Source organism: Salminus brasiliensis, chromosome 5 (assembly GCF_030463535.1).
Source record: "Salminus brasiliensis chromosome 5, fSalBra1.hap2, whole genome shotgun sequence".
In the NCBI taxonomy this organism is placed as follows: domain Eukaryota; kingdom Metazoa; phylum Chordata; class Actinopteri; order Characiformes; family Bryconidae; genus Salminus; species Salminus brasiliensis.
The window spans coordinates 45,199,802-45,222,505 of NC_132882.1; the positions used below are offsets into that span (position 1 = coordinate 45,199,802).

Here is a 22,704-nt window from a genome sequence, read left to right on the forward strand (position 1 = left end):
ACACACCATCCTCGCTGTGCTTACACATCTCACCCATACTCACATACTCAGATTAAAGCTTCGGGCCAGATGTTAGTCAAATCCCCTGCACCCCGCCACAAATGGTACAACCCAATTTCTCTCTGTTTGACCCAGATTAAGCCAAAAAAAAGGGGGGGGATGGAGTGAGTGAGTGGCTGACACAGTTATTCATATTGTGTTACAAGCAGCAAACACATGTTGTTGTGCTTTGTTTGTGTGTGTGTGTGTGTGTGTGTGTGTGTGTGTGTGCGAATGCAAGACATGTCCTGCACCATAACACGCCGGAATAAAGGTCACTGTGAGGGATGACGTCCAAACAACGAGTGCATACTGTATGTATTCCTTTTCTCCGCAGCTTTACAGGAGGAGGCAAAAACCTGCGGAACTTTCAATAGAAGTCAATGTAAACAGAGTTCGTCCCATGTCATTTTGGAGCGTTTCTATTGGTCCGTTCGTCATGAAATTCGAATGTGGTATGAAGACAGACTGCTGGATTAATATTATGTCAAAAAGTGAAAAACAGCAAAAATGGATATATCAGACAATAAAAAGTGATTTACGAGGCTAACGTAGCTAACAGGTAATGGGAGCCTTACCCCACCGATTAGCATGTCTAAATCATCACACACCTGTTTATAGACTTTGGCCTGTGTGGTTTCTATTAGGGCTGGGCGATATGGTAAAAATAGTAGATCACGATATATATATATATTTTTTTTTGCGATACACGATATTTTTCACGATACATGTACCACCGACTAAAAACATCGGTATTAACAGAGTCTAATAAATTCTTATAAATCTGCTGCTCTTTATGTAATTAAACCAGTCTAATTACACTGTTAGTAATTAAACCTCATCACGGTAACAAAATGTATCACGATACGATAAAATATCGTCATATTGCCCAGCTTTAGTTTCTATAAACAATGGGCAAAATATACAGCACTGCTTATTTACAATTACATATCAAACAATTTCATTATGTATTACAGAACTGCTTTTTTCTAAGTACGGCATATTTTGTGTTATGGGTCATGTATCCATAAGGGGGCGCTCATAAATCCCCAAAAGTGTCGTACAGACCAGCTCTTCTTCAATAAATTTATTTTCACATAGTTTTTTTTTTAAAGGACTTTTCTATTACAGTATATATTTATTTTTGAAATTTTGTAAATTTTAGCGTGAATTTAATAAATATTCGCATGTCCGATGTTTATTTTTGCAGCCTCCGAAAATTTCGTACTTTTTTTTTACGTAGTAGCAGTGGGGCAATACGACGTCAATACAATATTGCAACAGATCAAAGCAATTTTCTTGTTTGGATAAATCGTAAAATATTTTCTTTTAATAAAAAAGCATCAAAAACATAAAAGTAGTTTTGCTCTCATTCCATCTTTGAACTGCCTCAGTTCTATCGAGTATCACAGTGCTAGCATCTGTCGATCTTATCAGCTTCAGCGAGCCAATCAGCACGCTGGTTACAAATCCAGATATTCTTACTCTGCTGCAATCGTTTAGCTCCAGAGCTAAAACTGAAGTATCCTTCTTAGCTAACTACATTAGCCTCGTAGCTCCAGAGCTAAAACTGAAGTATCCTTCTTAGCTAACTACATTAGCCTCGTAGCTCCAGAGCTAAAACTGAAGTATCCTTCTTAGCTAACTACATTAGCCTCGTAGCTCCAGAGCTAAAACTGAAGTATCCTTCTTAGCTAACTACATTAGCCTCGTAGCTCCAGAGCTAAAACTGAAGTATCCTTCTTAGCTAACTACATTAGCCTCGTAGCTCCAGAGCTAAAACTGAAGTATCCTTCTTAGCTAACTACATTAGCCTCGTAGCTCCAGAGCTAAAACTGAAGTATCCTTCTTAGCTAACTACATTAGCCTCGTAGCTCCAGAGCTAAAACTGAAGTATCCTTCTTAGCTAACTACATTAGCCTCGTAGCTCCAGAGCTAAAACTGAAGTAAACTTCAGGCACTGAACATGGCGTCCCATTACCAGCACAGCGTCACCGCAGCAACCGACACCCATGTGACGCAGCAGATGCCGCGGCCCTTCTTGCCGCTGTAACCATGGCCGCCGCTGGCGTCGTCGTCTTCCTCCTCTTCCTCGGCATCCCTGCCTCCGTCGCCGCGGTGACAGCAACAGTAGTGGATGAGAAAGGAGAGGACCACGAGGAGGGACAGGACGAGCGCGATGGCCGAGAGGCTGGACAGAACCAGCAGGGTCTGGAGGAGAACGAGGGGAGAGAGAGAGGATGAGCGAGCAGTGGAGCCACACCAACCGTTGCTGGAACGCTAACGCTAACGTTAGCTAACCTGCCCACCTCGACCAGTAAACACCTAAATGGATACAAGCTGTGTGAGTGTGTGTGTGTGTGTGTGTGTGTGTGTGAGTGTGTGTGTGTGTGTGTGTGCATTTGCACATCTGTGTCAGCAACGGGTGTGACTGAATGTATTTGTTAGAAGAGGTGTCCACAAACTTTTGGACACACAGTGCGTATGGAGGGAATGTAGGCCACAGTACAGAGCGGCGCTATGCAAATCAGAGCCCGCCTCGGAGTGATTTCACTGGCTGCCATGGAACGAGCTCGTCCAATCGGAGACGGGTAATTACGACGCACTCTGGGCATCATGCTGTCGAGCGCACACACACACACACACACACACACACACACACACACACACATTTATACATCATATATCTGCAGTATCATCTGTGTCCATCTGCCTGCTCTCTCTCGCCCCATCACTCTCTCTCTCTCTCTCTCTCTCTTAGTCAGTGTCTATCCTCCTCCCTTCCCCCACTCGTCCATCCCCTCTCATTCTCTTCCACACTCGTTCCTCCCTCCCTCTCTCTCTCCCTCTCTCTCTCTCTCTCTCTCTCTCTCTCTCTCTCTCTCTCCCTCGCTCTCTCCCTCTCTCTCTCGCGCTCGCTCGCTTTCCCCTCTCTTTCTTTCGCTCCACGACACTGGATCTCTATTAATAATCTGTGACCTACTTAAATACATTCACTGCCTCTCTCGCTCTCTCTCGCTCTCTCTCGCTCTCTCTCGCTCTCTCTCTTTTCTTTCTGTCCCTTTCTTGTACTCTCGCGCTCTCTGTACAATTCCTGCAATACTTGCTCTCTCTCCTCTCTCTCTTTATCTCTCTCTCTATCTCTCTTTATCTCTCTATCTCTCTCTCTCTCTTTATCTCTCTCTCTCTCTCTCTCTCTCTCTTTATCTCTCTCTATCTGTCTTTATCTCTCTATCTCTTTATCTCTCTCTCTCCTTCTCTATCTCTCTATCTCTCTCTCCTTCTCTATCTCTCTATCTCTCTTTACCTCTCTATCTCTCTCTCTCTCTCTCTCTCTCTCTCTTTATCTCTCTCTATCTCTCTCTCTCTCTCTCTCTCTCTCTCTCTCTCTCTCTCTTTATCTCTCTCTATCTCTCTTTATCTCTCTCTCTCTCTCTCTCTCTGTCTGTCTCTGTCTGTCTCTGTCTGTCTCTCTCTCTCTCTTTCTCTCTCTGGTGATTGGTCCGGATGCTCACAGTATGGCTCACAGTAAACCGCGCTGTGATTGGCTAGAATACTCGTTTACATTTTGGTGTAGTGTGGCCCGGTGGGGATTCGAACCCTTATCTGGAACATGGTTAAGGTTACCCACTGTGCTAACCCGACGACCTGGATAGCGGATTAGCTTGTCAACAGGAGGTTGCAGGTTCAACCCCCAGTGCTGCCACAGCCATCCGTCAGTGACCTGCCGTCCCAGACAGCATAACTGTCCTCTCTCTCTATCTCTCTCTCTTTCTGGGTGGGTAGGATGGTCACCCACCCTCCCCCCCATCACTCATAGGTGGTAGCCAGCGGGGGCGTCTGAGTTGGGCTGAGACTCTCGCGTCTAAACGAGGTAAAGGAAGCTGGGAGAGAATCAGACAGAAATAGAGTGTATGTGTTTCTGCCCACCGGCTCCAGCTGTCTAGTGTGAAAACTGCGTCTGACTCAGAGAACGAGGGAGAGAGTGGGGCTCTGATTAGGGGTCCGGCATTTGGACAGCAGGACCGGTTCTGGAGCTCAGAACAACTGTGAGGCCCGTAAAAAAAGTGAAAAAAAGTCACTTGCTGCTCTGTGGAATTTCCACAAGCCTAGTATTGGGGAGAGTGAGGGTGGGGCTAAGTGAGTGGGTCTGATTGAGTGAGGGTGGGGCTAAGTGAGTGGGTCCGATTGAGTGAGGGTGGGGCTAAGTGAGTGGGTCTGATTGAGTGAGGGTGGGGCTAAGTGAGTGGGTCCGATTGAGTGAGGGTGGGGTGAAGTGAGTGGGTCCGATTGAGTGAGGGTGGGGTGAAGTGAGTGGGTCTGATTGAGTGAGGGTGGGGCTAAGTGAGTGGGTCCGATTGAGTGAGGGTGGGGTGAAGTGAGTGGGTCCGATTGAGTGAGGGTGGGGCTAAATGAGTGGGTCCGATTGAGTGGGGGTGGGGTTAAGTGAGTGGGTCCGATTGAGTGAGGGTGGGGTTAAGTGAGTGGGTCCGATTGAGTGGGGATGGGGTTAAGTGAGTGGGTCCGATTGTGTGGGGATGGGGTTAAGTGAGTGGGTCCGATTGTGTGGGGATGGGGTTAAGTGAGTGGGTCCGATTGTGTGAGGGTGGGGCTAAGTGAGTGGGTCCGATTGTGTGGGGATGGGGTTAAGTGAGTGGGTCCGATTGTGTGAGGGTGGGGCTAAGTGAGTGGGTCCGATTGTGTGGGGATGGGGTTAAGTGAGTGGGTCCGATTGTGTGAGGGTGGGGCTAAGTGAGTGGGTCCGATTGAGTGGGGGTGGGGCTAAGTGAGTGGGTCCGATTGAGTGGGGGTGGGGCTAAGTGATCACAATATTGTAAGGCGTGTCAGGTTTTGTGGCATGTGATGTCATATTAGTGCCCACCACAACCCACCCCACCCCCTCAGGTCAGGTTGGGAGAGCTGTGAGAGTGTGAGGAAACCTGCTGGTACTCCCAGCTGTCCGGCGTGAAGACGTTGTCCCGCATCTGCATGGTCAGGTCGAAGCGTGGGAGGGCATGGCACATCCGCACCCATATCGAAGGGATGTAACTGGGCACCGTCGCCATGGCAACAGCCGGCCCCGGCGACCACCTTTACCCTACGGAAAGGTACGAAGAAAAAAACACCTACTTAATTTGTATAGTTATTTTAAAGCAGAGCCAGTTTATATTATATATGTATCAAATTTATGCATTTATATGTTTGGGAAAAGTTTATGGACGCCCCTTCTAATGCACAGCTTGTCACTAAAGCTCCTGGCGCTGAATGCAATCAAATCAAATCCTCACAGCAATGCTCCTCCTCCAAAATCTAGTAGAAAGTCTTCTTCTCTGGACAGTAGAGACAGTTAGTCCTACAAAAGCAGGATCAGCTCTTTTAACACCCTTGATTTCAGTGAGGGAGTAGGTGTCCCAATACTTTTGTCCATATATAAATGTATATATATATATATATATATATATATATATATATATACAGACATAGCACTTCCATTTACTCTCAGTGTGTGTCTGTGTGTGTTTCAGTAGGATGTCTCTGGATAGGCACGTCAGCACGGTCAGGCTGTCTCAGGCCGGTCAGTAATTCCGCCTCGAGCTGAAGGCCGATCAGACAAAACACTGGAGAGCATCTCAGTGTATCACCCGTCTCAAACCCAGCCAAGGAGGCCATTTCATAGAAGCAGGACGCCAAATAATGCTGGAATCCACTTTAACAAGTCTGTCTGAAACGAACTCAAAGGCGTTTGGCTTCATGACATATGCAGTTAGCCGTGCTAACGCTGGGGGAGCGCTGTGGGACAAGGCCTGTAGCCGGACACATCCTATCCCCTCTGACGTCATCTTACAGAAGGAAAGTTTAGGACCCACTACGTTAAAAAAAGCGTGACGAACTGAAATTAAACAGTGCTGCCACCGCAGCCATCTCACACACACACTCACACACACTCGTACACACTTGTACACACTCACACACACTCACACACACTCACACACACTCCTAAACGCTGGACATGATGAGTTCTGTCAGCTCGTTCTCACGATGGCGTGCTGAGCTCTCAGCGGAGAGAGAGAGTGAGAGAGTTCAGAGAAGTGACTCACAGACCTACGCCCAGATAGCCGCATCTATCCACCGATTATTTTATCGATTAGTTGATTAATCGAAATGATTAATTTCCTCTAAAACAGTTAAATTAAGCTTTGAACTCCTTTTGAAGAAATAAAATGTTAGATACTAGCCAGACCTTCAGCAGAACAGGGGTGTGGGGTTTATACCCCTTATCAGAGTGTGTGTCTGATCTACTGTATTTGTACCCTATCCCACACAAAGACGAGTGGCCGATATCCCACGGCTGATGGCTCGGCCCCAACACACACACACACACACAATGAGCAGGGCTCGGATCTTCAGCGGACCGGACCCGTCCCTACAACTGTGGCAAGACGTATGAGTTCAGTAAAAAAAAAAAACGAATGGCTTTCTAAACGCTCTCCAATCACGGCTGACCCCATTAAAGCTCTCTGATAGGATGATGGATCAAAAGGCCGCCCCATTAAAGGCGGCAGCAGTGCGTGATGCAGTTATTCATACAGCATTAACATTTTAAAGGGCCATCAGGGCTTTAGTGGAGCTTCTCTCTGACTAATGAGCCAAACGACATGCCTCTCTCAGCCCAGGAGGAACAGCCACGCCCCCTCACCCTCAAACCAATCAGAACTGCTTAAATTAGAGATGGCCACGCCCCTCAAAATAAACCCGAATAGCTTAAATTAGAGAAAGACCCCCCTCTTAAAACAGAACTGCTTAAATTAGAGGTAGCCACGCCCCACACAAAAAGAACTGCTTAAATTAGAGATAACCACGCCCCTAAACAAACAGAATGGCTTAAATTAGAGATAACCACGCCCATAAAAAACAGAACTGCTTAGAGGTAGCCACACCCCACACAAAAAGAACTGCTTAAATGACAGATGGCCACACCCCCAAACAAACAGAACTGCTTAAATTTGAGATAACCACGCCCTAAACAAATAGAACGGCTTAAATTAGAGATAACCACGCCCCTAAACAAATAGAAAGGCTTAAATTAGAGATAACCACGCCCCCAAACAAACAGAACTGCTTAAATTAGAGATAGCCACGTGAATATTACTTATTTAAGAGCATTACAGGAATATTCCAGCAGTTGCCTGAATTTTTTTCACCCCTTTATAATATCTTATATTATGTTATCTTAGTACATTAGTAATATTTAATATGTGTATAACTACAGTAATTATGCAGCACTATAGAAATTCCTGTACGTCAGCTTATTGATCTGAACTGGGTTTGTGGACCCAGTAAACTCTCGCAACACACTGGAAATCATAAATAAATAAAAGACATTTATGATTGATATTATTTGAATATTACAGTAAATATTGATTATGCATCATCACTACAGTACACGGCACTAACACAGGTGTATTAGTTGTGTAAGAGACAGAGCATTTTGGGACTATTGTAGTAGTTGTCTGCAATATAGTCTATATTTTGACCTATTATATTATCTTATATATTTATGGCTGTGTACATTAGTAATATTTAATATGTGTATAACTACAGTAATTATGCAGCACTATAGACATTCCTGTACGTCAGCTCCATTAAGGATTATGCTGCCATTGATTTGAACTGGGTTTGTGGAACCAGTAAACTCTCACAACACACTGGAAATCATAAATATATAAATAAAAGAGATTTTAGGATTGATATTATTTAAATAGTCTAATCATTTACAGTAAATACTGATTATGCACCATTACTACAGTACACAGTACTACCACAAGTGTATTAGTTGTATAAGAGACAGCATTATGGGACTATTGTAGTTGTAGTTGCTCACAGTAGTCTATATTTTCACCTCCTATAATATCCTATATAATGTTCTTTATATATGTACATTAGTCATATTTAATATGTGTATAACTACAGTAATTATACAGCACTATAGACATTCCTGTACATCAGCCCATTGATCTGAACTGGGTTTGTCAGTAAACTCTCACAACACACTGGAAATCATAAATATATCAAATAAATTTAAAAAGACATTTTCTGATTGATATTATTCGAACATTACAGTAAATATTGATTATGCATCATTAGTACTATAGTACAAGATACTACCACAAGCGTATTAGTTGTATAAGAGACAGAGCATTATGGAAATATTTCAGTGGTTGCTTACAGTAGTCTATATTATCACCTCCTATAATATCCTATATAATGTTCCTTATCTTAGTACATTAGTAATATTTAATATGTGTATAACTACAGTAATTATACAGCACTAAAGACATTCCTGTACATCCGCCCATTGATCTGAACTGGGTTTGTGGACCCAGTAAACTCTCACAACACACTGGAAATCATAAATATATCAAATAAATAAATAAAAGACATTTTATGATTGATAATATTCGAATATTCGAATCATTTACAGTAAATACTGATTATGCACCATTACTACAGCACAAGATACTAGCTACCACAAGTCCTATACACATTCCTGTACATCAGCCCTGGGTTTGTGGATCCAGTAAACTCTCACAGATCATAAATATATACAATAAATTAAAAAAAGACATTTTACGATTGATATTATTCGAACATTACAGTAAATATTGATTATGCATCATTAGTACTATAGTACAAGATACTACCACAAGCGTATTAGTTGTATAAGAGACAGAGCATTATGGAAATATTTCAGTGGTTGCTTACAGTAGTCTATATTATCACCTCCTATAATATCCTATATAATGTTCCTTATCTTAGTACATTAGTAATATTTAATATGTGTATAACTACAGTAATTATACAGCACTAAAGACATTCCTGTACATCCGCCCACTGGGTTTGTGGATCCAGTAAACTCTCACAGATCATAAATATATCAAATAAATAAATAAAAGACATTTTATGATTGATATTATTCGAATATTCGAATCATTTACAGTAAATACTGATTATGCACCATTACTACAGCACAAGATACTAGCTACCACAAGTCCTATACACATTCCTGTACATCAGCCCTGGGTTTGTGGACCCAGTAAACTCTCACAGATCATAAATATATCAAATAAATAAATAAAAGACATTTTACGATTGATATTATTCGATTATTACAGTGAATATTGATTATGCATCATTAGTACTATAGTACAAGATCCAGCCACAAGTGTATAACTACGTTTTTTTTTAATTATTAAAGTATTATTTGAAGTATTTATAGCTGTATTACTGTAGCCATGTGTTGTTAATTATTATTATTATAAATATTAATACTACAGGAATGATAGCCCCACATCATCCAGGCAGGGTCTCACAGGCAGTGACCGCACCGCCGCGAATCCAGCTCCAATCCAGCCGGAGACAAATGGACCCTCTTAAGGGGGTATAATCGTACATTTAACACCCTAAATCTGCCCCATGCATCTTTTAGGACTCGAATGCGAGCATTTGTGACATTTGTGGTGGGTTTTTAAACGCGTTTACCTTCAATAGAAGTCCACTTCTGGAGGCTCCCACTCGTCTGCCTGCTTTTCGATTAGTAGCTGCTGCCGCTCATTGAGTTCCGCCGCTGAGCGATATGATGATGACCGGCGATGTGGAGAAAAGCATCCTGAGGGACGGTGCCAGGCGGTGCCAGCACTGATAAAGAGGACGAGAATATATAGATATTAGATATATATATTAATAAACTGCAATAGCGATCTCCACAGTGTGATATTTAGCGGGGGAGATTCATGTGGAGACGGTGGAAGGCGTGCTTTCCTTGGGGAAGCTTTGAGTGGATGCAAATGAGCTTGAGTGTGTGTGTGTGTGTGTGTGTGTGTGTGTGTGTGTCTAATACACTGCACGGTCAGTCCACTACACACACACACACACACACACACACACACACACACACTTGTTCTCATTCTTCTTCATCATAATCATCATCATCATCATCATCATAATTCTCCTCATCAGGGGCTTTCCCTCGCTAGCGCGTAGCTATAGCTAGCGCCGTTCCCCACAACAACAACAACAACAACAACAAAATAATACTACTAATAAATTAACAACGATAGAATAATGATGGAATATTTAAGTGTTATTTAAGAGTTAAACGTTCAGAATTATCATAATGGCTCGTTTCGAGGTGGTGGAACGTCGAAAAAGTGGGGGAAAGGTTAGGGAAAACAAGCGGGCGGCACGGAGGGTTGAGGCGGTAGCGTTAGCTGGCTAGGTGGCTAAAATGGATAATGGTGGGGTTTTTTTGAGGGGGGGGTAGTGGTGGTTAGGTAGGGAATTGAGAAATTATTAATTTGATTAAATTGGGTCAGATAATATTTTTATATTTTCTGACTCGATTTCGGGTTCTTGCTGGAATTGTCCGTTCCACCTTAAATGGTGCAGCAGTTACATTCTGGCGCCTCAGGCGCCAGAATGTAACTGCTGCACCATTTAAGGTGGAACGGACAATTCCAGCAAGAAGAAAATAAAGGCGAAAACGAGCTTGTAAATCATCAGTCGATTAAGAAATTGATTAAAATCGGCAGTGAGTGAGAAACCAAAGCAGAAGCAAATCAATCCAAAGCTTTAGAAATAAAACTTTCTTAATTTCACCCCAAATCTGACCTCACGTATTCCCACATTCATCAAGCCAAGTTAATTTTTTTAAAGCATAATCATTAAAAAAAAAAAAAACAGTATGAAAAATTGCAATAATTCAATAAAACACCTAAATTTATTGTCATATATTCACAATATTCAAGCCCCTGGTGTACAGTCCAGTGTAATATTCCTGCACGAGGAGGGGGGAGGAGGGGGGTATGCAGGGATGCTGTAGATGCACGGTCAGACAGGCATGGAGGGGTGGATTAGAGGAACACAATGGAAACAAATGGAGAGGAGAAAGGGAGGGAGAGAGGATGGGGGCATGGAAGTGGGAGAGATGGAGATGCAAAGGGAGATAGTGGGGGAAGGGTGGAGGAGATGGGTGGAGGATGAGGGGAAATGCACTGACTCATGTATGTGCATGTATCTGGGAGAAAAGGAGGAGAAAATGAGATTATGCATGCAAGACTTCCTCGGCGAGAGTTGCTGTAACACACACACACACACACACACACACACACACATGCTAAAATGGTTCTTAAAAGGCTGGTAATGGGGTTGGGGTTTGAGGTGGGCGGTGGAAGGGAGGGGGGGGGTGGAGGTCCGGATGCAGGCCGCCAGTTTTTTTTAGCATGCGATGGGCATTCTTTGCAATGCCCATTTTTACAGTATGGTTATAATTCTATACACTGTGTGGACAAAAGTATTGGGACACCCGCTCGTTCACTGTTTCTTCCAAAATTCAGTGGAGCACTGCTGTGAGGATTGGATTGCACCAAGCCACAAGAGCATTAGCGAGGTCAGGATGCGTATAATAATGTTGGATGTATTAGATGGAGCACCATCCGTCGTTCCAGAGAATGAGCTCTGCAGCTCAATGCTGGGGGGCTTTATCCCCCTCTAGCCCACACCTGGCATTAGGCAGAGTAGTCCTATTCTATTGGCAGTACTTCTTCTCTACAGGGACTAGACAAGCTGTGTGTCAGTTTGTGTGCATTTGCACATCTGTGTCTGCAAAGGGTGCAGCTTGAAGTAGCCAAGGGGGGTGTCCACAAACATTTGGACATATAGTGTATTCCCTGTGGAGCGTGTAAAGAGCAATTAAGAGAGAATCGTATTAATAACAGGGTGGTACAGTGGCCTGTGTGCGGCACGGCTCCGGGGGCCTGTGGATGTGGGTTCGATTCCCCCTCTGGTTTTTACTGTGAGCAGTTCTCCTCGTCTCCAGGGTGCACTAGGTGGGTTGGCTATGCTAATGTAAGCTGCTTCCTGGATGCGTGTTACTCAGCAATAGACTGGTGACCTTCCTTGACCCTGACCAGAACAAGAAGATGAATGAATGAATTATTAATTAATTATTAATATATAAAATAAATAAATGAATAATAATAATAATAATTCTTAATGGAAACCACCAAGGAGACATGATCTGAAGGATTCTGCAACTAAAGCAAAACTGTGCTCCAGGTTTAATGAAATAACAGCTGCAATATTAACACTAATATTACAAAGTACGTCAATATGCAAATCAGCATCTTATGAATCAAAATATCTGTGGGTGTTTTGGTTAGATGAGTCAAGGCCTGCTGCAGCAGCTATATGATCATATGATCATAACAAGGTTTTATTTATATATATATATATATATATATATATATATATATATATATATATATATATATATATATATATATAGAGAGAGAGAGAGAGAGAGAGAGATAGATAGATAGATAGCATTATGGGGCAGTGGTGGCTCCGTGGTTCGCGCTCCGGCCTGTTGACAGGGTTGTGGGTTCGATACCCAGGCTCTGCAAGCTGCCACTGTTGGGCCCTTCGGCCATATATATATATATATATATATATATATATATATATATATATATATATATATATATACACATACATATACACACACACACACACACACACACACAATTTATATATATATATATACACCAAGCAGAAGCTTTTTGTAATTCTGCACCAGTGAAAAGCTCCCATATATATATATATATAGGCAGGCCTTGTCCTGACTGTGTATATATATATATATATATATATATATATATATATATATATATTATCATTATTAATTAAACCATTTATATCAGATATCTCAGGATATAATCGTTAGATCAGCCTCTGTCTCTAACATTAGTCCAAATAAGAGGGATGGCAGTCATACAAGAAGTCATGCATCCTCAATCCTGGCCTTCGTACATGGTGCTAGGAACATGTACAGACATTGGGATTGCTAGATTTCTGTGAGAGGCTGTGGAATACACCCACCCACTCACCAACCCACCAACAGCGTCCCGTTTAAAGACGGGTATTCACACACTCTCACAGCAAAACACACCACTTTACACAGTTAAACCGTTCCGTTATTTCCAAATTTATTCCCGAAGTCACAATCTGTCAGTCTGACAGCTTCCACGTGCCTCGGCGTTCAGAATATTTTGGTCGTCTGTGAATAATTCAGAACTTCGACCATAAAAACATTTCATATACACAGCGCGTTATTAATTCATGCGCAGTCCATTCGGACAAGTTGCATCCTGACTGCACAGAGCAGCACGGAGTACACGGAGTAAAGCCGACCCATAGAGCGGATGATCCTTCAATATTTAAGCCCTGACAATTGACCAGAAATGCATCCTAATTTCAATAAGAATTCAATTGTTATTAATAATAATAATGATATTGTTCACAATAACGTTGAAGAACTGCTTCTCTGTTAATTTGACATCATTTTAACATTGTTTAACAGCAATATGTAGTGTTTGTAAATTGGGATGATATGAAATAAGACTAAATATGGATTAGGTTATTGATTAATAAATACCAAAATGCCTAAACCCCAGAGTGGTCCAGCGGAATAAGGACTAAGGGGCTGCTACCATGATCAGAGGATCGCAGGTTCGAATCCCAGTCATGCTGCGTTACAAGCTGGGCAATCCAATCCAATCCTAATTGGCAATCCAGATTGGGGAGAAAACAGATGAAGTTTATTTTAATTAAAAAATAAAAAAATGAATAAAAATGTATTTTTAAAAACTGAGATGATTTACGTGCGTTTTTTGTACCTTATTAAGTTAGCATCGAGATGCTACTGCAACCCCACAGATAATAGACAAAAGGCTTGAGCAAATGTTAGGCCAGCTAGCTAGCTAGCACCTAGAGCTGGTATAGCTCAATATGACGATATTTTATCGTATCGTGATAAACTGTTATCGTCAAACACAATATCTTTTATTTTTAATATTTAGTCTTTGATTACATGTAGCGTGAAAAATGTACCTAAATATTGTGATGTAGTATTTTTCCCATGTCTCCCACCTCTACTAGCACGGTAATCGCTAATAACGTAGCTCACGTTAACGTCAGCTACATGAAACAGCAAAAAATTAAGGCTGTGGTAAGTTAGCACCCCAGTCATGTTGGCTAACGTTGCTAAACGCCTCATTTAAAACATATGAAAAGTATTAAGGTTTGGGTTGTGGTTAAGCGAAAAATCTCTCAAAAACACGAGGATAAGGCCAAGTACTCCTAACCTCACTGACTAGCCAGATGGCTAAAACAACCTTAAGAGTGATTTGAGCTTAGCCAGCTTTATGCAATTCTGTACGTAGCAAGGCTTCTTATAGCGGCGCGAACAAACTTTAGCCCAACATTAATGTGAATCGCCTCACCAACACTTTAGCAAGCTAGCTAGCTACTTTCCACTCAAGCTGAGTGAGGATGGCTTTCTTCCAAATCGCCCGTCCAAATTAATAATTCCAAAGTACAAATATCACTGTTGTACGAATTACGAGGTCGTTCGTTAAAACAATACGTTTGATCCATGCATTAAAAATCATTAAAAATTGTGATCGTTAAGACAATTCGGGTAGCTGGTGTTAAAGTTTAGTAGTAATTTTACATAACTTCGGTCAATGAGCTGTGTAGGAGTGTTAGCGTGTAGCCTGTGTGTAGCAGTATTTCTATTTCCACTACATAAAAACCTCATAATTCCGTGCACAAAATCACATTCAGTGGGAAAACACGTTGTTTACCACAGGGTGCACTAGCCGTTTTTCTAAAACCACTAGCACTAGCGATTTAAAAACAAAAACAAACAAACAAACAAACAAACAAAAAAAACACTAGCGCTAGCTCTTTCCTGATTAGACTTTTCACCACCAGACCTCAGAAGTCTACTTCCAACATAACTGATATTATTAGATTTGAAATATAGTCTGAAATATTGATGCAAAACTGTGACTAGCTGAACGTAGCCCAGCTAGCACCCAGCAGCTAAAACACTTAGCTACATGAGCAGATATTGAAAACATGGCCTCAGTTCCAGCATAAATCTGAATGTTTCATTTCTATTAAGTATTAATTCTGAGGTAAATTTAGTCTAAAATGAATTAAAAATAAGATTAGTAGCTAGCATTAGCGCAGCACGATCTGTCTGGCAGTGGCTTTCGCTGTCTTTTGTAAAGTAGAGGCGTTCCTAGTTGTAGTTTGTTATAACGCTCGGCTTGTTTTTAGCATGTTAGCTAGCTGGTCAAGGAGTTTTACGTCCATTTTATTTTCAGAACCAGGTTTCTAGTTGGATTTTAAAAGGGTAAAAGCAAATCGGAGAGGCTAGTGGTTTTAGCAACTTTAAAATTCACCACATTATGGGTCTTCAGCTGCAGCGAAATATGAATATGAAAGCTTGTGCTGAATTTTACTTTAAAAAGACTTTGATTTTTTTTTTTTTAGATGTTTTTGTATGGACTGTGGTCCATTTTAAATGCCCAAGGCACACTGGTGTGCAAATCTCAGAAATGGACGAAATTAAAAGTGGCGAACGAGGACATCCTAGGTGACTCCCTAGGCATTCCCTTGCACACCACCCAACACCATCAAGCCCTGAGGTTGTGCCCCATGTAGACTCCACCTTAATGAGCTTACACAGTAGGCAACTGGACAGCACATACGGTTTGGTAAAAGCCACTCTCAGTCTTTGGTACGCCGTTGACACACAGGTAGAGTTTGTCGACCTCCAGCTTGCCGAAGTTGATGTCTTTAGCCAGTCTGATGACCCCCACGTCTTCAAACATCCTTTCCGCCGCCTCGCCCTCTTCCTTGGCCTCTGCCTTGGCTAGCGTGACGTGGTAGTTGGGACATTTGGAGTGCCGGTGGAGCCAGCCTTTCTGCCTGAAGGCCTCCTGGAGGGGGGTGTTGAGGCTCTGGATGTCCGGGATGGGCCGCGGCGGAATAAACAGAACCCTTCCATTGAAGTGCTTCAGTTTAGGTGGGAGGAAGACGGTGATCGGCGGTTTGTAGATGCTCCGGACCACAGAGCGGAGGAGCTCGGCTGCGGTCTGGACCTCCGCCGGGCCCTGGAGAACCAGGAGAGAGAGGGTGACGTGCAGGGTGGCTGGGTTGACCCAGAATTCCTCCGACTGGGGTAGGTGGGTCAGGACCTTCCTCTGGACGCGCTGGAAAGCCAACAGAGCGGCGGGGGAGTCCACGCGGAAGCAGATAAAATGCGTGGGCTTGCGAGAAGGCCGGCCGGGCTGAGGTTCTTGAGGCGCGGTTGGTACGGATGGTACGGATGGTACGACTTCCTCACAGATGTCTTTCCAGTCTTCCTCTGGTGCAAGATGTTCGACGGACAGCCCCTCTGCCTGGCGGGCCAGGCTAGCATCTGCAGGCTGCTCGTCCGTTAGTCCGTTTACAGCGCGGCCCACTTTGTCTTCCGGATCACCGAGATTACCCACAGAATCTCCCAGCTCGTTCTTCTCAGCCTGTGACCGTTCGCCCTCCTGTTGTGTATCTGGGGGGGCGTTTTCTGCGAATAGGGCCATTTTGTTAATAAGAGACATTCAGGATAAGCGCTAAGAGGCATTAGCTCCTCAAAAACACATTGAAAATGCATCGGTTAGCAGCGAGACGATTAGATGGGATCGTGGGGTGGGTTATGTAACACTAACGACACTAATATGGGCTGGGGTTTCCCCTTTCTAGCGGAATTTCACCCCCACGTTAACTGGGCTACAATAGTACACAAGCTATGTACGTTAAAGGAGAAGTCCGGCGGATAATCAAAGCAACATGATTGATCGCTGAGCTCAGGTGCAGTCCATCAGCCGAGAGAGGTTTGGTATCTGCTGTGTGTTTCCTTACTTCCCAACAGGATATTGTTAAGCTAGCAATGCTAACAAACACTGGACTCTGACTGTCACCAATCTCATCTGCCTGTAAAAACAGGCCATCTGCCCCCCAACCCGTCTCTCAGAGCTCCTCCAGAGCTCCTCCAGAGCTCCTCCAGAGCTCCGTCAGGTTGGTAAATGGATGCGGTTTAGAAGACCAGTGCGACTGACTTTAGTCTAGAAGCACAAATGATTGATAAACTTCTCCACAGAGCTGAGGAACAACGTTGGAGGAACCGGAACTACTTTCACCTCAGCAGTGTGCGGTATCACTCCACAAATTATTTAATAAGGTTTAACTATATAAATATAGAACAGATTTCTGAACGCAAATGAACGCAGGGTTTGGTGGTTTTTATGAAGCTGAGATTGGGGGCTGTCCAAGGCCAGTGTGTGTTAGCTGCATTAGCCTAGCATCTCCAATTGTGACCTAAAGAAGCACCAGTCAGATACCAAACGTGTCTTGGCTAATTGACTGCATCTGGGGTCAGCGATCAATCATGTTTACTACTGCTGCTGCCACTGCTACTACTACTCATACTATTACTACTACTGCCACTGCTACTACTGCTGCCACTGCTACTACTACTCATACTATTACTACTACTGCTACTGCCACTGCTACTACTACTGATACTATTACTACTACTGCCACTGCTACTACTGCTGCCACTGCTACTACTACTCATACTATTACTACTACTGCTGCCACTGCTACTACTACTGCTGCCACTGCTACTACTACTGCTGCCACTGCTACTACTACTCATACTATTACTGCTACTACTACTACTGCCACTGCTACTACTACTCATACTATTACTGCTACTACTACTGCCACTGCTACTACTACTGCTGCCACTGCTACTACTACTGATACTATTACTACTACTGCCACTGCTACTACTACTGCCACTGCTACTACTACTGCTGCCACTGCTACTACTACTGCTGCCACTGCTACTACTACTGCTGCCACTGCTACTACTACTGATACTATTACTACTACTGCCACTGCTACTACTACTGCTACTGCTACTACTGCTGCCACTGCTGCTACTACTACTACTACTACTGCTACTACTACTGATACTATTACTACTACTGCCACTGCTACTACTACTGCTACTGCTACTACTGCTGCCACTGCTGCTACTACTACTACTACTACTGCTACTACTACTACTGCTACTACTGCTATTATTACTGCTGCTGCTGATGATACTAATGATACTATTACTGCTACTACTGCCACTGCTAACACTACTACTACTACTACTGCTAATAATAATAATATTTTATTAAATATAATATATATATATTTTTTTTACAAAAACTCACCTTGGGTTTGATCCTCCCGATCGAAAGGGGGCAGCACCGTTTGCCCAGTTGATCCGAATACCCGGTCAGTTCGGCTGTCTCTGTCCCAAACATGCTGCCCTTTATAGCTGAAATACATGATCCTGTGCTGAGGGATGGTCAGTTCCTCTGAGTAATCAGAGTCACACACCTGTGAGAGGTAAAAGAACACAAAGTATTTGGACACCTGCTCACTCACTGTTCCTTCTGAAATCAAGGCTATTAAAGAGCTGATCCTGCCTCTGTTGGAGTAACTGTCTCTACTGTCCAGAGAAGAAGACTTTCTACTAGAATTTGGAGGAGGAGCATTGCTGTGAGGATTTGACTGCATTCAGCCACAACAAGAGTATTAGTAAGGTCAGGATGTTGGATAATGATGATCACCACCCCACTTTATCATCCCCAACTCCCCAACACATCCCAGAAGTACTGGATGGAGCTCCTCCACCATCATGCCAGAGAACACAGTTGGTGCATGGTGCCAATAGGGTCATGATGTTTACTATCCGCTCCAGAGAGTCTTATTCTATTGGCAGTGTGTGTGTGTGTGTGTGTGTGTGCATTTGCACATCTGTGTCAGCAATGGGTGCAGCTTAAAGTAGCTGAATGCATTCATTAGAAGGGGTGTCCACAAACTTTGACACTTTATGTAGCGCAGATGGCCGATGGATCAGTTACCGCGGTGGCTATGCGCTGTGATACCCTGGGTGGACAAGGTCTTCGCGGCTGTACCTGAGCGTCCCAGGAGAAGTCAGCGAAGGGGCGCTCCAGAACCCCGAGAAAGCGGTCCAGGTGGCCCACCACAAAGTCGGCAGGGTCCACCGAGGAGTCCCACAGAATCCGGGAAATGACGTCGCCAGCCGTGCGCATGCGGGGCTTCTTCTCGGGTTCCTGTGGCTCTGCGGTGAAGGAGAAGCAAAAGGAGGAGCAGTGGTTAGGATCTCAGGACGTTGGGGTGAGAAGCCTCTACCATTAGCTCCACCCTGCTTTTCCCTTTCCCCTCACCGTCTTTGGCCTTTTCTGCTCTCCCAGACTTTTTTCTGGTCTTCCGGTTTTTGCTGCCTTTCTCTTCCTCCGGTTCTGGTTCAGGTTCTGGTTTGCACTCGGGTAAACTGCACTCACACAAGAACAGGGAGATTTAGAGGGACATAGAGATGGGTTAATGGCTTATTAGAGCATGGAAGAGTTATCATCATCAACACATACCACAATGTTTAGGATACACATGCAAACATACATACATATATACATATATACATATGTGTGTGTGTGAAATGTTAAAAAATATTTGATATATATTATATTTATTATATATATATATATATATATATATATATATATATATATATATATATATATAAACAAATGTTAAAATATACATACACATTAAACTACACATTATTTTAATATGAACCTGGTGATATGCTATTTATCATAATACAGGGGTAACAATTGACTTTTTATCCAATCAGAATGCAAAGTGCAACACTGCCATCTAGTGTTTAGGGTTGAACACAACCCTAAATAAAACACTGACGCCAATCTTTACATCTAAACTATTAATTAATCAATAATTAATATTGTGTTTTTGAGAATCCATACAGTATTGCTAAACATAATATTATCATACTCCGATAGATCAATATTTTCTTACACCCCTACTTTATATGCACACACTGCACTGTATGGTTTTAGCCCTGTGTGTAAATCTGCTGATCTGGGCAGTAAGTGTTTACTCTGCCACCTGCAGTCTGAAACCCCTCCACGACCAAAGCCACCCACTCGGCACTGACGGGTATCAATTACCATGACTACCCAGTCACCCAAATCACACACCTGTGGGACAGTCGACACCTCTCTCCAAAATGACAGCGCCCTCTCAGGAAGAACTTGCAGACGCCCGGCCCGCCTGCGTCCGGTTTGGCCACATCGGCTTCTGAATAAGAGAATATCAAAGTGTTTATTATTATTATTATTATTATTAATGCTATTGTTTGTTCGTTCTAAATTAATGTCAAGATCAGCTCAAGATCAAAATTACAATATAAAAATCTATAAACAATGAACATCTGTCCCACTTTACAGTAATGCTAATATGAGCTGAGAGGCATCATGAATAAATAAATACATAAACAAATATTAAGTAACAATCAATTTTTCTGGCTACAACTTTTGGTGGTAATAATAATAATAATAATAATAATAATATTAATAATAAAAGCAAAAACAAAAAACACAAGCTTTCACAAGGGGGCGCTAACACTCATTTCCATCTTTTTCTCTCTCTCACACACACACACACACACACACACACACACACACAGGTAAACAGAGCTTAGGGTCATTAAATGCTTATTTACAGCTCTTTACAGTGTACTCATGAAGAGAATATGAAAACGATAACTGACAGACGTTAATATTAATTAGTAAACCTCACTGAAAGCTTCAGAACGTGGCAGAACTTCACTAGTGAACGTCCACATGATCTACAAAAGCCTGGACGTTTTAGAGAGGAGCTACACTCTGCAGGAGAGAGACAGGGTGTGTCCGTCAGGTGTTTATTAACCTTCAATCCTTCCCCAGCCCAGACGTCTGAGCAACTGACGAGTCCAGCCGGTCCATCAACACCGGAAGAAAGGTGCTTCAGATTCACAGGCGTCTTCAAAAGAGCTGACCTAACTAGCTTTATCGGAAAGGGTGATAACACTACAGCCCGACCTTTGAATTACAGTCTGATAAAATAGTAACTAGTATGTGTGTGTGTATTTTATATATATATATAAATGTATGTATATATGTATGTATATATAAATAAATGTATGTATATATGTATATATATATATAAATAATGTATACACACATATACATACATTTTATGTGTGTGTATATATGTACGTGTGTGTGTGTATATATATATATATATATATATATAAATAAATGTATGTATATATGTATGCATATATATATATATATATATAAATAATGTATACACACATATACATACGTTTTATGTGTGTGTGTATATATGGATATAAATATTATGTATGTATGTGTATACATTTTATATAAATATATAATATATATAAATAAATAAATAAATATATATATATATATATATATATATATATATATATATATATATATATAAATAATGTATACATACATATACATACATTTTATGTGTGTGTATATATGTATGTGTGTATATAATGTTTGTATGTGTATACATTTTATATAAATATATAATATATATATATATAAATAAATATATGTATATATGTATATATAAATGTATGTGTGTGTATACATACATATTTATATTCACTATCACGGTGGAGGGATACATGCGGCCGTTAGGGGGGAAAAAAATAGTCCCCCTAAAAAAAACAGTACAGTTTTAAGGTAAAATTTACCATCATCATCATCATCATCATCTTCATCATCATCATCATCATCATCATCATCCCATATAAAACTCAGAACACACATGTGGGTTCACTGGTGGGTTTGGATAGCTAATAAAACATGGGCTATGTCTGTCCCGTAGTCATGGCGACCGACACCTGGTCCCATTCGCCACCACTGTAAAGACCGAGGAGTGAGCACTAGGTTTGGGCCGGTTATTAGGGTCATCATGAGGGCATGTCTAGAGAACGGCCACAAAGCCACAGAGGTCTTTGTTGAGGTCAAGGTTAAATATAAATAATAATATATCATATGAATAAATAAATAAATAATTTAAAATTGGGTCATATTATAAAGGGCTGTGAAGAAAGACCTGTTTGTGGTTCTGGTTCTGGCTCTTCTGAGAGGGGCTTTCCTGGACGTTCTTCTTCCATGACAGATGGTGCAATGTGGGAAATCACGGGGATGTCCACCTCAGAGTCCACTTCTTGGGCAATTCCTAATACAGGCAGATTAGAGGTGTTACACAAGGCTGGAGAGGTTGAATGACATAGGATTTAAGTTTAAATGGGTTATAAAATTATGTAGAATTACTTTAAATACATTTAACACTCTAAAACGGTCATTTAATAGCTAAAAATAACAAAAAATAAGGTTAACGAAGCTAAACTGAGCTTCTCGTTGGAATTTTCCCGTTCCACCTTAAATGGTGCAGCAGTTACATACTGGCGCCTCAGGCGCCAGTATGTAACTGCTGCACCATTTAAGGTGGAACGGGAAAATTCCAACGAGCAGCAAACATGAGCTTAATTTAAGGGCTAAAACACAGAAAACAAGACTAACTTCACCAACACAACCCAAACTACTAACTTATTAAACAAAACAACGACAAAACAATCGTAAAACTGGCATTTCAGTGTGGTTGTGCTCACCTTACGAGCTTACGAGGAAGTTAGCCAGCCAGCTACGTAGCTAGTGCTAGCTAACGTGTATATGTGTGTGTGTGTGTGTGTGTGTGTGTGTATGAGATACAGATGGCTATTTCACCATGACATCATCTGACGAG

At 42.1% G+C, this 22,704-nt stretch overlaps 2 protein-coding genes across 2 annotated transcripts in view; both read right to left on the reverse strand.

Annotated features, from left to right (window-relative positions):
* ttyh1 (tweety family member 1) overlaps positions 1-9,901 on the reverse strand; it is a 26,722-nt gene extending 16,821 nt beyond the window's left edge. Inside the window, 3 exon segments of the mRNA XM_072680733.1 lie at positions 2,021-2,250; positions 4,980-5,137; positions 9,580-9,901. Of these exon segments, the coding sequence (XP_072536834.1) occupies positions 2,021-2,250; positions 4,980-5,105 (356 nt within the window). The 5' untranslated portion in view covers positions 5,106-5,137; positions 9,580-9,901.
* Positions 9,902-13,057: 3,156 nt separating this feature from the next.
* Positions 13,058-22,658, reverse strand: leng9 (leukocyte receptor cluster (LRC) member 9). The gene is made up of 7 exons (XM_072679076.1): positions 22,571-22,658; positions 22,012-22,137; positions 20,070-20,169; positions 19,239-19,345; positions 18,966-19,132; positions 18,216-18,384; positions 13,058-16,513 (listed from the first exon to the last, which is right to left on the reverse strand). The coding sequence occupies exons 2-7, from the start codon at positions 22,070-22,072 to the stop codon at positions 15,627-15,629; spliced, it is 1,491 nt and encodes a 496-aa protein (XP_072535177.1). The 5' UTR covers positions 22,073-22,137; positions 22,571-22,658; the 3' UTR covers positions 13,058-15,626.
* Positions 22,659-22,704: the final 46 nt, after the last annotated feature.